Raw genomic sequence first — 16306 nt, forward strand, 5'->3', positions numbered from 1 at the left:
TGATGGTGTATGCTTTTAATTAAGCGTTGTTGACTATGAATGTAGATGTAAATGCTTGTATAACTGTGTTTTAATTTTAAATGTGTCAAGCGCAAAGAGCATAATTGTAAAGTTATGATGTTGCGCTATATAAATGGTCATTTATTATTATTATTATTATCTTGCTGTCGACTGATATTTCATTTTTCTCGGAGTGAATGTGATTTTTCTGATAGGCCAGCAAGGATTTGTTTTAATCAAACGTACCTAGAGTAGACTGAGAAGACTGTTTATTTGCTACCTGCACTGGTTTCGCAATACAGTACAACTTGACGGACGAGATGCACCTGCATGTGTGTTTGGTGAAATGCCCGGATTACCCGGGTGAAGTGTTCATTACTAGGAGCGCAGGAGAGCAGGTAGGAGACCCATTTCGAACGGCGGCAAGTGTTGTCGTTTAATATGAAATGCAATGTTTTGAAAGTTTTAGAACAATTTGAGCTAGATATGAATATTTCTTAAAGCGGTCAATCAAATTTCCAATTGTAAATATCGTTTCTTTGATGAACGGACGGACGAAAGGACACACAGACAGGCACCCGACAGGTGACAGATTGAAATGTCATTGCAAGCTCGTGTCTGCATATATGCCCCAGAAATAGTGGGGATAGTAAAACAAAGTTATTAAGTAGATTTTAAAAGTAAGGAATGCGACTGACGAAATATGTCTTACAAATAGGACAAAGACCAACGGCTGTAATGTGACATGGCGAAATCAATTCTTGTTGTGTCTTCCAACCCACCCGACACAGGATACAACCCCATACAGCTGCGTCACCCTAGCTCATGATACACTGAATTCGCTCCACTGAACAGGCCCTGTGATTGCAGGTAATCTTTTACCCGAGCTCACATCAACCAGAACAATACAAGTTCAAATCACACACACACACACACACACACACACACACACACACACACACACACACACACACACACACACACACACACACACACACACACACACACACACACACACACACACGCGCGCGAAGATATGATATTGTTATGGCATAGGCGTCTCTCTCGTATGTGGGATACATTAAAAAAAAACTTGTTACCTACAACATGGTCCCGTCGAACCTGTCCACAGTATGGGACATATACTTTGGTTCTGTCGACCGTTTGATTTTTAAAAAACTCAATTTCTATAGAATAATGCGCTTTTGTGGCTCGCACACCGTACGTAAAAAAAATAGGATGATCTCTGTGACTTTGGTCTAGGCCTCATGATTTCTTTGAGTAGTTTAAAAGCAAAGTAGAAACTATTGTCCTGGGAATGAAATTTGCTCTTTAAGACAGAAGACTACTTTTGTGTCTGCACAAGTACCGCTCAAGAAAGTGATTTATTTAGCAATTTAAGTTGGTTAAGCTCCGAACACTCCAAGGGAGAAGGCCCGCTTGCAAACGCATCAGTTCATCCTAACATGTAGTTCGCAAACCCTCATTGGTCCCTTGCTTGTGAACTTGATGTGATCGATTTCTTGGCACAAATTTTGGCGAGTTTTTCAATGTATATTGGCAATATCGTCAACAGTTTTTCTGTCAGACCAAACATATCACATATCTATCAGCGCTCAAATGTCCTGTTAGATTGCTGTGCACAGAAATGTCGGTGCTTGACGAATGTGCGAAACATAGTATTACAATTAACTTGAAAAATAATCCCGCTCTGCACAAAAAGCAACCATGCAGCAAAATATTGGTATGTTGCTAAGCGGAACAATGCGCCTGGACGGATCAATGTTAACACGTTGGTTTACACGGAAGCTAGAACGGCTGTGTGGAATGGGAGCATTAAAGGCACAGTATAAGCCTCCCGCAAAACCATCACAGATACTGTCAGGCTTTTACACACAGTACAAACATCCTTTCATTTAAACACTCACCGCTTGAGAACATCCTAGGTGCCCTCCGTAAAGAGCGAGCAATTAACCATATCCACATATCGAGGCTCTGGGAGTTACTTCCCTTGTTTTAGGAAGCAAACACACACAAATGCCGCCTAACAAGCGCTGTGCTTGGGGACAATGTAAAACGGATGATAGGTATCCTGAACGCTGTGTTGGCGTGAAATTCATCCCATTTGTGAAACCGGGAAAGCATCTGTACCATCTAGATCGCTGCCTTCGCTGGATAAAAGCCTGCAATCGCCCAGCTTACCAGTTGAACGTCAACACAATCAAGTCGTACACGTACATTTGCAGCAAGGTCAGATCTCGCACGACTTTGATTCAAGGCCTATTGCTAATTTTTTGATGGTTTGGTCTCAGTGTCACAAAAATATGACGATCTAATCAATCACTGATTTAAAAAATAAGTATGTTGCCCTATATCCATTGACATTCTTAGTGAAATAGATCTATTTGAAATAGTATTTCACTGCCCCGACCGGCGAACTTGTTGCCGGCTGTATTGAGCTTGTGTGTTCGTGTAGGCTTACTCAAAAAGTCAAAATCACAGTCGTCTCCGAAACAAGCAATAATCAGAGTTGGGGGGAAAACATTTCGTTTGTTCAGTTTTGTTTTGTTCTTGATAGTTTGTTTATCTCTCTCTCTCACACACACACACACACACACACACACACACACACACACACACACACACACACACACACACACACACACACACACACACACACACACACATACATACATGTATACACAAACACACGCGCGCACGCACACACATTGCACGTACGCGCACATACACACACCTACTGAGATATGCCTAACATACACGCACGCTTGCAAACACACACATAATACGCAAACGCAGTTTAATTTCCTCAATACAAGGCGAAAGGCACACACACACCACACACAAATAAACACACACACGCAGTCCCACACACACACACACACACAACCCTCATACACACAAATAAACCCACACACGCAGTCAACCCCCCCCACACACACACACACAACCCTCACACACACAAATAAACACACACACGCAGTCCTCCCCCCCCCACACACACACAACCCTCACACACACAAATAAACACACACACGCAGTCCACCCCCCCCACACACACAACCCTCTCTGACACACACACCCGCCCAACCCCAGCGTCCAACTCAACTTTCACCAACAACCATACCCTACTCTCACTATCGCTCTCTCTCTCTCTCTCTCTCTCTCTCTCTCTCTCTCTCTCTCTCTCTCTCTCTCTCTCTCTCTCACACACACACACACACACACACAAGCTCACGCAAGCACAGCCACACACACACACAGCACGCGCATACACACACACTGACACACATCACACACAGCACGCGCATATACACACACACTGACACACATCACCCACACACACCTTTCGCAGTTCGCTCACAGTTCTCTTTTCCATCGTCGCCATCTTCGAAGCTTGCTTCGCTTTTCAGGGGAGATAACCCGTTTATCACATTCGCTGCTGACTTGTGGGTCAAGGCTAATCTTACCCCTGAGCCATCGTGAACCCGTGTGATCCAGTTTCCCTTTTTCACAATGTAGTCGTCAGTTAGTAATTTGGTTTAAGCGTGTTTATTTAAATTCTCATACACACGTTTCAAACAATAATTTGAATGCGACTCGATGTGAGCTTATCTGCAATAGCACGTTATTATGTACCTCTGACTATGCACGAAACAAACAGCTGTAGTTCACAAGAACTCTAGTGATGGCTTTTGACTGTTCAGAGGAACTGGCGATAGGCATAAACCTCGGGGGGCATATCAACTTGGTCAATAAATATGAAACAAAAGACGATATGCTTCCCCTCGGACCGACAAAAAACCTGGTCTGTCAACAACCCATCAAACATCTTATAATCTATCTATCTTCCTTCCTTTTGTTACATTTAGTCAAGTTTTGACTAAATGTTTTAACATAGAGGGGGAATCGAAACGAGGGTCGTGGTGTATGACTTTGTGTGTGTGTGTGTGTGTGTGTGCGTGCGTGCGTGCGTGTGTGCGTGCGTGCGTGTAGAGCGATTCAGACCAAACTACTGGACCGAACTTTATGAAATTTGACATGAGAGTTCCTGGGATTGATATCCCCGAACGTTCTTTTCTTTTTTTTTTGATAAATGTCTTTGATGACGTCATATCCGGCTTTTCGTGAAAGTTGAGGCGGCACTGTCGCGCTCTCATTTTTCAACCAAATTGGTTAAAATCTTGGTCAAGTAATCTTCGACGAAGCCCGGACTTCGGTATTGCATTTCAGCTTGGTGGCTTAAAAATTAATTAATGACTTTGGTCATTAAAAATCTGAAAATTAAAAAAAAAAATGTATAAAACGATTCAAATTTACGTTCATCTTATTCTCCATCATTTTCTGATTCCAAAAACATATAAATATGTAATATTTGGATTAAAAACAAGCTCTGAAAATTAAAAATATAAAAATTATTATCAAAATTAAATTTTCGAAATCAATTTAAAAACACTTTCATCTTATTCCTTGTCGGTTCCTGATTCCAAAAACATATAGATATGATATGTTTGGATTAAAAACACGCTCAGAAAGTTAAAACGAAGAGAGGTACAGAAAAGCGTGCTATCCTTCTCAGCGCAACTACTACCCCGCTCTTCTTGTCAATTTCACTGCCTTTGCCATGAGCGGTGGACTGACGATGCTACGAGTATACGGCCTTGCTGAAAAATTGCATTGCGTTCCGTTTCATTCTGTGAGTTCGACAGCTACTTGACTAAATGTTGTATTTTCGCCTTACGCGACTTGTTCTTCTTATTTTCACTCTGCGCTTAATTATTTATTACTCTTATTATGCACAGCGTTTCTCTGTTTTTACTCAGCCCCGTTAACTATCCTGGGTTTTTTGCAGAACAAATGGCTCTCTCTTCCAGTCAAAGCACTGCTGAGCTACTCTCTGACAATCCTGAGGTCTCCGAAGAAATCTCTTTGAACCAGACGAACTTTGCTCTGCACAACGAAGGGTCCGACAACCCTTCGGCGACTTTCAACACCACGAGCCAGCTGAAACAGACAAGTTCTGCCCAGGAAAACAAGCCATTGAAAGACAACGCTTCAGGAGTTGTTCTCGCAGCGATCCATTTGATATGCACCGAGCCAGTACTGCCGAATCGGGATACACTCAGCCCTTCTTTGGCATTCACAAATCCGTTCTTTCACGGACCAACACATGAAGAACCAAGACCATTTAACCCAAACGCTAACGACCTTGGGTCTGGACAACCGAGACCTGACGCAAGCCGACACAGCACTTCAGCAGGTAAGTAGCAACTCCATCGCCTTTTTCCTTATTTTTTAATTTCAACCAAATTTCATTAAAAAAAGACAGACAAACACGACTATGTGCCGAAAAATAAGTTTGAATTAAAAATAAAATCGTGTATTTTGGGGGGTACTTTTTTTTTTTTAAACACTTTTTTTTTTTTTTTACCACTAATGGATTCCGAATTTATAATTAGAAGACATGCAAACAGAGAGATACACGCTATTTTGAACAGCGAGAAAGGCAACCACCTAACAGACTCTGCCTGTGTTTTATACTTAAAGGCTGACAGAGTCCTATTTAATAATTTTAATTACTTCCAGGGCTTTTCCCATCGTTGCGGGGATGTATAAATTAAGCTTCCTGCAAAGTTTTAGGTTTGAAGTCCTTACCAATTACGAGAAATAATTAATTCTTTATAAAGTTTATTGCTATGTTTAGCAACAGTTCTCTGGGACTTGGACTATTTTTAGACCGTCAACACAGACAGTACAGCTTCGTCAATCCCCGCGTGAAGAAAATCGCTCACCTTCCTCGTGCAAAACGTAGTGATATTGACACGCCAGATTAGCGCGGTAGCGTAATGTGCTAAGCAGGAAAGCGCGCTTTTCTGTATTCTTGTTAACTTTGCAATTTCCGGAAAATATCCACTTTCACTTTGAGACTGTTCTGTTTACATTCGACACTATCAACACCACTTTGCAATACTGAAATAACTGTTTCTGTGTTCGAAAGCTACAGCCAATCGTTATTATATCCCCTTAGGTACAGTTTTATAACATTATTGGCACATGTAAACAATAGGAATTAATTAATGAACGCTACGTGTAGGGCACCCTTTAAAGGACCAGACCACGCTGTTTTAAAGGTTATTAGAACCACTAACCGATGACTGAAGGTTAGAGAAATGCACCTAAAGATTCCAAAAATGTAAAGAAATTCACCGATTCGTAGCTTTATCATTGTGATTTAATTAAAAACGTTCCGCCAAATTCGTCTGCTAAACGAGACTTCGAAATGGCCGCCAGTAGACGAGAACCGGCTGTGACGTCACTTCGTGTACAGCTTAGGCTCAAGTGGGCGTTTGCCTACATCGAGCATCAACAACACGCCGAAGGAATGCGCACGGCTGCTGATAGCTATGAAGTATAGAAAAAAGGTTCAGGCATCAGTTGTCACCTTTTTCCGATGGGCTTACAACTTCTGCAGCAAGACTGATTAACTGGAAACGGCCAACACGATGTGCTGTGTTTCGCGACACTTTCTTCCAATGTGAACGCAGTTAAGCCGGCAAGAAAACCTGGCACACACAAAACAGCTGTTGCCTGACGCAGTTCCAGTTCCGACAATTGTTGACCACTCACAGGAGGTCAGAAACCGGATACCAATGTCATCAGAACGATCTGCTTTCACTAAACGCAAACAAAAGGAAGTGAGTACATGTATACTGAATGTGTTCTGTAAGGGATAGGGGTTCAGTGTCACTGGGCGTTTTTGTCAGACTGACAGTATTTGTAGTGGAATGGCATCTGTTCCTAATTTTAAGCACATGTGTTAAGATTACAGATTAAAACATATATCTGTTACTACATGTCCGTCCCCATGCACCCACCTTAAAGTTCCCTCTCTCTCTCCCTCTTTTACACTCACCTGGGTAATCGATGAGTCTCAGGTAAACAGTGTCCGTCCATATACACATAGACATTCACACAAACACACACACGTTGTTATAGTTGTTATCTTTTAATTCAGTGTTGTATTAAATGGATAAAGAAATCGTTAATACAGCAAGCTTGCATGAATAATTTGCTGTTGTCCTTTTTTTCAGATCAGGTTCTGTAATACAGTAATTATAATTAATACAAGTACAAATTCATGTTTGCAGTCATACTCATAGTGTGTGAGTGTGTGTGTGTGTGTGTGTGTGTGTGTGTGTGTGTGTGTGTGTGTGTGTGTGTGTGTGTGTGTGTGTGTGTGTGTGTGTGTGTGTGTGTGAAAAGCACTTTGATACTTAAAACATCTGTGTTATTTGATTTTATTACAAAACTGCAGTCAGAATATTAAGCAGACCTATTCCAACAATACATTTTGATCAGCAGTAAATGTAATGTCAAATTATGAACAACAATCATGTGAGCAGATTTATCTAACAGAAACAAATAGTCTAGCAAAATAATACAACCAAGTACATGTTCGGACATCATCATCCACATCAAAACATTGATTGTAGGAAGAGCACAACTCTGTGTTATTACCACTGCTTCAGTCAAACTGCCAGTTCAACTTTATCTCTGTGGGTTTTTTTTCTCTCAGAGTAACATGGGAAAAAAACCTTTAAAAAACTTGCATGCTACAGAGCTGGATTGTTTCTAGTGATCATGCAGCATGATTTATCCGCATAGAAAACTACTGAAACACCTAAACAGAAATAACAATGTCTACAGAAAAAATCCACTGTTTGGTTGCTGACTGTAGTACTCCTCTTGCTAACAGTGGCATTAAAATAATTAAAACTAAGCTATGCTCTCTTGGGGGGGGGGGGGGGGGAGTGCTCTAAGTACTTTTTGTGTCTACATAGGCAAAACAAAACTATGCAATGTTTCAGATTTCCTGACCCACCCTATGTTTTTCCTCCTTATCCTGGACTATTTTGGACTCTTACAAAAACTTGTGTACTTCAAAAATGACAAATCTTAATTTTGCAGGCTTACAAGGAAATTGACTCTTCTCTTACAACCAGAATACACCATGATTTCAAGCAAATAAAAAACTACATGCACCTGAGAAAAAAACACTTTAATTCAAGAAGTTAGACCTCCTAACCCCAGCTTTTCAATTCAATTCAATACGTTGTTGATGTTGATTATGGAGCTTAACGTCCTCCCAGGTAACTAGGGACCTATATTGGGACATGATTTTTTATACAATGTTAAAAGTGTAGGGTTAAATGGGGGGGAGGGGGACTGGAGGGTGACGGGGTGTAGTCGCTAATAAATTTAAAGGTGCGTTTATTATCTAATATACCAGACATTTTGTTTTGGCTGGTGTACAGAATAACATCACATAAAATCGCACTCGCAAAACATACAAAACACATAAAATGTACACATCAGTACACACATAACCCAAACCACACATATCCATACCAGCACCATCACACACATATCCACATTCATACTCTAGTTTGTACATTATAAAAATAAATACATTATGATTAATATCATTACTAGTCAACTTAAATTAAGGCTCAAAATAGGTCTTAAGATGGATGTTATTTAGTGTAATGAAGAGATTATAAAAACCAAAAAAAGCTATGAGAAAGAAAAGTATGAAAGAATTATGCCCATTCTCCAGTGAAAGTTCTGCTGATTGTGGTAACTTTTTTTTCTGTCTAAAACAGGCATCAGGTTAACTGAACGAGCTGTTTGAGGGGGTGGTGATCCTAACACTGGCCTATGGCAACACTGGCCTATGGCAGCTACAACAAAGCTCTGCATACACAGCAAGACTACAATGCAACAGTGCCCAGACTTTGACTGCTACTGCTAGACCAGTTGACAAAGCTCAAGTTGTCACCAAGCAGGACGCCCCAACTGGCGACCAACTATATAGACTGAGGCTGCCTATCTCCAAATCTGACAAAGCAAGAATTGTTACGCAAGCTCCACATTTCTGTTTGCAGTTTAAGCCGACCTTAAGTATGCAATGGTTATGCACATCCCCCCCCCCCACACACACACACCCCGCAGTTGAGAGTTGTAATGTACCTTTTATTTATCTTACATACATTTGAAGCCTGTGTAGCTCTGTGACAGAAAGAGGTCTCTGATGGCAGCGACCAGACAGGCAGGAAGAACTTTCCTGTTCTTTCGGAAAGTCAGTGAGTGTGCAACTTGTCAGTATGTTCTGAACACATCAAAACATTTTCTTTAATTTAAGCTACATAATATCATGTGGATGCACTGATTGGGTGTAAATAATAACAGCAATTGGTACAGTCAATTCACTAAATGTGCAACAAAACCCTAATCATCAGACATTTTACAACAGCAAACTTCAACAGTCCTTTTACTTTCCTGAATGTCATTATTATTTATTAAAACATGCATCTAGAGCAACATACATATATATCTTCTTTTATTAAAGTTCACCTGAAATTCAGGCTGCTTTCCCATGCAAAGTACAAATGCAAGTGTCCATAAACCAGGGTTTAATACATGTAGTATGTGAGTGAGTTCTGATGAAAAAGTGATTGTGTTGTAATATTGGTTATTACTGAGTGTTGATGTTACAATGATTACATTATAAAAACAACAACAACAGAACAATGTGAAGAGCAAACTTCTTCTGTGGGCATGCAAGTGAGTTAATCTTGTGTGTGTGTGAAACTATATTTGACTGAGTGTCACATTTAAATGACAACAGTTTTCTTGATAGCCTTTAAAAACAACAACAAATACATACATTTAAAAATCAAACAAATATAGGCACCTCATTGTATGTACACCTTCGTGGCTGGTGATGCATTCTTGCTCCCCTGCAAGTTTTCATTCTACAATGTACCTCAGGCTAGCTTCCTCTCTCTCTCAAATCTGCCCCTCCCACACAATACAACAGGTACAGTGGCCACTCTGACACCAGTCTCTGAAATAATCAAGAACAGTTAAAACTGCGATGAGCTGTTGTTCTTTTACTCGTGAATGCAATGCATGAACACTTAAACAATATCCCACTTATTCGCGAGTGCGTTGACAAGGCGAGAGTGAAAAAATAGCACAGACTCGAAAGCAGACGATAAGTTCAGCACAGAGAGCGGGCGTGTTTACCTTTGATCGCTGAGACAAACAGAGTCGCAATTTTCATCGTCACTGTCTTTTCACTGCTGCTGGAAGTGGCCTCCGCTCCTCATCTTTCATGCTTGATTCGAGGAGAGAAACTGGTAGTTCGAACATGTACGGTTCAATTTCGTCTGCAGTCACGCTTGTTGCCATGTTGGTAAACGGCATCTTCACACTGTGTGACGTCACGGATAATTTATTCATAAGCCAGTCTCGCGAAGATCACGCGGCACAATGGCGGGTCGTTTTGGAGAAGAAATCCGTCGCTTCGGTCACAAAATTCGTCGGATTACGGCCTTACAAGATTCCGAAGTAAACCAAACATTGTTGAAGACGGTAAGAAAGTGGTTTTCTAACTAACTGCAAACATCGGGAAGTGTTCGGTCGCGCAGGAACACGATTCGAAGCGTTTTTGACGCTAAAACAGCATGGTCTGGACCTTTAAAGGCTTTCATGTTACTGGGTGCATGTGCAGCAATAGTATGCTTCGGTCTATCAGATTTAATTATCTCATCATTTTTGCACCATCTTGGTCATAGTAGAAAATCACAAAAAGAGATCATTTTTCAGCCCAATCATCACGGAGCACCGAAAAAGGCGGACGAAAATGGTGTCTGATTTTCGGGGTCACGCTTTTCATTGGCTGTGTCCTCCTCGGTGCCATCGTTGCAGGCGTGGCGATCTGTAAGTGAGGATGATACGGGTGTCTGTAATGGAGAGGGGGAGCGTGCGTGCCTTGGTGTGTGTGTGTGTGTGTGTGTGTGTGTATGTGTGTGCGGATTTGTTTGTGTGTATGTGTGTACGTGTGTGTGCGTGTGTGTGCGCGGATGTGTTTGTGTGTGTGTGTGTGTGTGTGTGTGTGTGTGTGTGTGTGTGTGTGTGTGTGTGTGCGTTTTGACCTGTAAGTGAGAATGTTACGAGTGTCTGTGATGAAAAGGGGGAGCGTACATGTGTGTGTGTGTGTGTGTGTGTGTGTGTGTGTGTGTGTGTGTGTGTGTGTGTGTTTGTTTCGACACAATTTATTCATTGTGTCCGTGTATCTGTCTGTTTGTCCGTTCGCCTTTGAGCGGGTAGCGTTAGGTCTATCTATCCATGTGTAAATATGCAGCAGAGTGCACAAACTGCTACTTTTATTCACAAGTGATTCAATATTTATTAGAAATGCGTATGCACTATGTTGTAATGTACGACAGTTTGCTGTCATGTATAACTAGTGAAACCTTGGACCTCATGCAGATAGGATTCAGACTGTTGAATGTTTGAAAACAAGTTATTAAAACGGAAGGAAAAGATATTTCAAACTGGCGCTTGCGTGTTACACTAAGGCCCCAAAAAAAGGTCTGTTTACGGTAACATAGGCCAAAAAAATAGGGTCGGTAGGTCGGGTTTTTTTTTTTCCAAATAACCATTTTTTTTTCCCCAAATGCCAAAAAAAAGTCTAGGGTCGCGCGAAAAAAATAGGGTCGGTCGGGTTACCGTAAACAGACTATTTTTTGGGGGGCCTAATTCGTATATGGGCAATTTACATTCTTTGGATGTCTTCTAACAGCACACCAAATGATATGTTGGTATACCAATTTGAACAATCGTTTCAGCTGGGGGCCCAACTACTCCTGATTCTAGCTCCAAAACGTCATTTTAACGGTTTTGTATTGAGCAGTCATTATTTTGACGTTCCTGGTTGTCTTTCTTCCCGGCAATTTAACAACCATTATACACTCACGTAAAACAAATGAGTATGTACATTTGACAAGATCCTAAATGTGCAACACACTATTCCACTTTATTTGTTTTGTTTTTGTTAGTCGAGAATATCACGTTAATTGTAAATCTGTACATAACCAAACTCCAACATTGATCAAATGTGATTTTCGCGGAGACTATTTGGCGTATCTGGCTCAAATTACAGTAGCCATTAGAAATACTCTCCTTCTACATCGATGCAAAGTCACAAGTGCCTGAGCGAAGTAGACGCCTTAAGATGGCCTTATTTGGGGTTGGTTTTAAGCTCAGATTTGTCACCTTTTTTGATGTCTTCGAAACAATAAAATGTCTTGACACAAAGTCTTGTTTTCATAAAGGGAATAACCAGAAATCACAAGGAGTAAAATCAGGTCTGTAGAGTGTGTGAGGCAAAGATTGGATTATTTAGACTTTAAGGAATGGCGTTACGGCCCTTATGGTATGGAGACTGGCATTGTCCTGGAAGAGAAGGGAAGTCTGGGTTTCGCAGTTAAGTCGTTGACTGCTGAACTCGTGAATAAGTTTGGGCAATAAGGTTTTTGCATAGCATGTGACAGTGCCAGTTCTGTTAGCGGACAGAATATCGACAGCAACAGGACCTTGGTGATCGCAAAATACCGCGAATAGCACTGTTTCTGCTTTGAAAACCTTGCATACAAATTTGGCGCTTCACGTTATTGTTGTCCAATCGCGCTTTGTTCTGTGTTTTCTGGCAATAATATAGAAGGAAACCAAAGTCTCATTATCAGTGATTACATTCATCACAAGTTTGGGTCTACTTCGTTCAAAACGGTTGAGCGGATTGCGTGCAACAGGACCCTGTTGCTTCTTCCGTTTCCCTGTCAGCTTATAAGGCATCCATTTTGCGGCCAATTTTTGAAACTGAAGGTCATTGTGTAGAATTCTGCGGACTGTTTTATATGAAAGTTTAAGTCAGGCACTTTATACTCGTATGTACAAGTTTAATATTAGTTTTGTAAGCTTTGATACAGCAGCTACATTCGTCTTGTTTGAAGAGTTCCCGGAAGTCTTTTTGGCTATTCAGAGATGTTCCTTTTTTCCCCAGTTTTGATTTACGTTTTATTTTGTCAGATTGTAGAATATGAAGCAGCTTTTATTCATGTAACTTTCTTCCCCTTTGTAGAAATTTCCTTTGTGTCATTACCTAGCTACACTCTTGCACAGAAGTGGAGTTGTGTTTGATGAAAGACCCCGTTCTGAAGCATAACTCAAAAGTGACCTAGTTTGATTCCTCGTCATTTATGACGTAGCAACCTAATGACGTCATCTCTGAAAGGTTAACCAGTTAAATGTTTGGCCATTCCAATGATATATTACTTAAGATGATCAGTTACCTGAAACAGTTATAAAAGCGTTTTGATCATTTTTGGGGGATCATACCTCTTACACATCACTCGGTTTAATTGCACTAAAAATAAACAATAAAGGCCAAATACTCTCCTTTTTGTGCTCAGCTTTCTCCAGTAACAACTGTTTACCTGAGTTAGAAAATAAAAGAATATCACAAAGAAATTTGTTAAAATCTACCAGTAACAAGTACACATGGAACCAAAGTGTCACAGACGTTACAAAACAATGCCACGTCAGTGACGCACTTTGTGCACAACAAAATAGGGACAAACAAACACAAATCACATGATTGGACTCCTCTATTGAAAAGCTAAGAAAACTAAAAGAAAGAAATAAATCAACCGATCGGTTCATCGCCGCAAAAAGTGTTTATACCCAAAACGTCACTGACGTGGCACCATTTTTTTTTTGGGGGGGGGGGGGGAAATGTTTCGAATATATTTTAACAAGTATTATAATTAGATATTTGAAAAACAGATCAAACGATAGTTTAAGGCTTCTCTAGCAACTTTGACTAATTTTCGAAACCAAAACAATGAAAACTAACACGTACACACGCGATGACATTCTTAAAAGTTGTCATAAATTGACTTCACACGGCGCGTTCCCAAATAGCATCAAAAACAAAATGGCGGCATGCAAGGGGAGTGAATAGGAGGCAAACGATGAATAGTATGAGTAACTATAAACATCTCTCATGGCATATGTACGGTGAAAAAGCCGTCAATTCCATTTTGAATTTCAGGCTTAGGTGAGCATTTTTTTTGGAATTGCCCATAATCGAGTCTGTTAGACCAACTTTAGTATGGAACACATAAGCCCATATACCAATGCCTTTAGAAAAAGCCCTGTCAGGTTTACTGCAGATTTATTTCTTGTCGTCTTTGCCATGATGTCACCTGTGTTTGAGAATAAATTTTAAGACAAATAAAATCCTAATAATTATGTGGATGCGATTGCACTTTAAAAGTTGACCTTTTAAAATCTATTTTTGTATCACACGGTCGTTGCATATTGCTATAAAACAATTGTGTCATTGTTTTTATACATGAAAATGTATGTGCATGTGTCTTTGTGTTTCTAAATGTCTGTCTTTATCTGTGTCCCAGCTTCGAGACATGATGAAGCCGGTGACACTGAATCTCGGGATACATCCTACACACTAGAAGGTACAAAGACGAATTCAATTGAAGAAAATATCATTCGTTTACATTTTTATAAAAGTATAATATCTCATTCAGTGTTTTATAAATTCATTGAGAAACTTTTTTCACACACACACACACACACGCATGCACGCACGCACACACGCACGTACGGACGCATTCACACACACACACACACACACACACACACACACACCCACACACACCGACCTTCCCAACATCTTTGTTGAACTCATCCTGACCTCAGGTCAAAATGAGTTCAGCTCATTCTCTCTCTGACAGGATGCCTTGAGTTTCCTTGTCTGGCAAGGAAACCGATTTTTTTTTTTTTTTTTACATATTTAGAGCTTTTTACATTTGGTCAAGTTTTGACTAAATGTTTTAACGTAGAGGGGGGAATCGAGACGAGGGTGTGGTGTATGTGTGTGTGTGTGTGTAGAGCGATTTAGAGAAAACTACTAGACCGATCTTCATGAAATTTTACATGGGAGTTCCTGGGTATGATATCCCCAGACATTTTTTTCATTTTTTGGATAAATGTCTTTGATGACGTCATATCCGGCTTTTTGTGAAAGTTGAGGCGGCACTGTCACGCTCTCATTTTTAAACCAAATTGGTTGAAATTTTGGTCAAGTAATCTTCGACGACGCCCGGACTTTGGTATTGCATTTCAGCTTGGAGGCTTAGAAATTAATTAATGAGTTTGCTCATTAAAGTTGTCATTACAATCGATTTTTCGCAAACAGATTTAAAATTGATTGCATCGTATTCTTCACGACATTCTGAATCTAAAAATATATACATATGTCATGTTTACTCTTAAAATGTGATTAAAATTAACGAAAATAGATTAATTAGTCTTACGATTAAAATTTAAGAAATCGATCCAAAAATGATTTCATCTTATTCTTTATCGTTTCCTGATTCCAAAAACATATAGATATGATAGGTTGTATTCAAAACAAGCTCAGAAAGTTAACACGAATACAGAAAAGCGCGCTTTCCTGCTTAGCACAATACGCTACCGCGCTATTCTGGCGTGTGCATATCACTGCGTTTTGCACGTGAGAGGTGAGCGATTTCCTTCTCGCGGGGATTGACGAAGCTGTACTGTCTTGGTGAAAAAAATACAGTGCGTTCAGTTTCATTCCGTGAGTTCGACAGCTTGACTAAATGTAGTAATTTCGCCTTACGCGACTTGTTGTAATGTATTATTGATATAAGCAAATTCGCGATCGTCGATAATGATTTTTCATGGTGTTTTGTAATTTTTAAATTACAAAGGAATTGATATGTAAGACAGTTTCAAGCGAGCTATTTTTCGCGGCTGTATTTACTGTGCAAACAACTCTAAATATGGCAAAAGTGTCATGTGATAATCAACCGTTTGGTTTCGGCGCTCACGATTTTTTCTGTAACTAGTTGACAGTGATGAAACCATATATTACGGTCTCCTTCCGGCAGCGGTCCCAAAATTTCGACTTGTTTTGACCTTAGAACGATGTCTTTATCATAACTGTGAAGGACCGGCACGGTTGGCCTAGTGGTAAGGCGTCCGCCCCGTGATCGGGAGGTCGTGGGTTCGAACCCCGGCCGGGTCATACCTAAGACTTTAAAATTGGCAATCTAGTGGCTGCTCCGCCTGGCGTCTGGCATTATGGGGTTAGTGCTAGGACTGGTTGGTCCGGTGTCAGAATAATGTGACTGGGTGAGACATGAAGCCTGTTCTGCGACTTCTGTCTTGTGTGTGGCGCACGTTATATGTCAAAGCAGCACCGCCCTGATATGGCCCTTCGTGGTCGGCTGGGCGTTAAGCAAACAAACAAACAAATGACTGTGAAGAACAGAACGGAGATCACTGTCGAAGTCGGCCAATCTGCAATCATTTTCGTCTCGCGAACACTGAT

At 40.6% G+C, this 16306-nt stretch overlaps 1 protein-coding gene across 1 annotated transcript in view; it reads left to right on the plus strand.

Annotated features, from left to right (window-relative positions):
* Window positions 1-486: 486 nt before the first annotated feature.
* The window catches only part of LOC138981430 (uncharacterized), a 59367-nt gene continuing 43547 nt past the window's right edge, over window positions 487-16306 (plus strand). Inside the window, exons 1-4 of the mRNA XM_070354344.1 lie at window positions 487-870; window positions 4871-5278; window positions 10690-10803; window positions 14343-14402. Coding sequence (XP_070210445.1) covers window positions 4876-5278; window positions 10690-10803; window positions 14343-14402 — 577 coding nt within the window. The 5' untranslated portion in view covers window positions 487-870; window positions 4871-4875. The remainder of the gene's footprint in view (window positions 871-4870; window positions 5279-10689; window positions 10804-14342; window positions 14403-16306) is intronic.

This window comes from Littorina saxatilis, linkage group LG12 (assembly GCF_037325665.1).
Source record: "Littorina saxatilis isolate snail1 linkage group LG12, US_GU_Lsax_2.0, whole genome shotgun sequence".
Lineage (NCBI taxonomy): Eukaryota > Metazoa > Mollusca > Gastropoda > Littorinimorpha > Littorinidae > Littorina > Littorina saxatilis.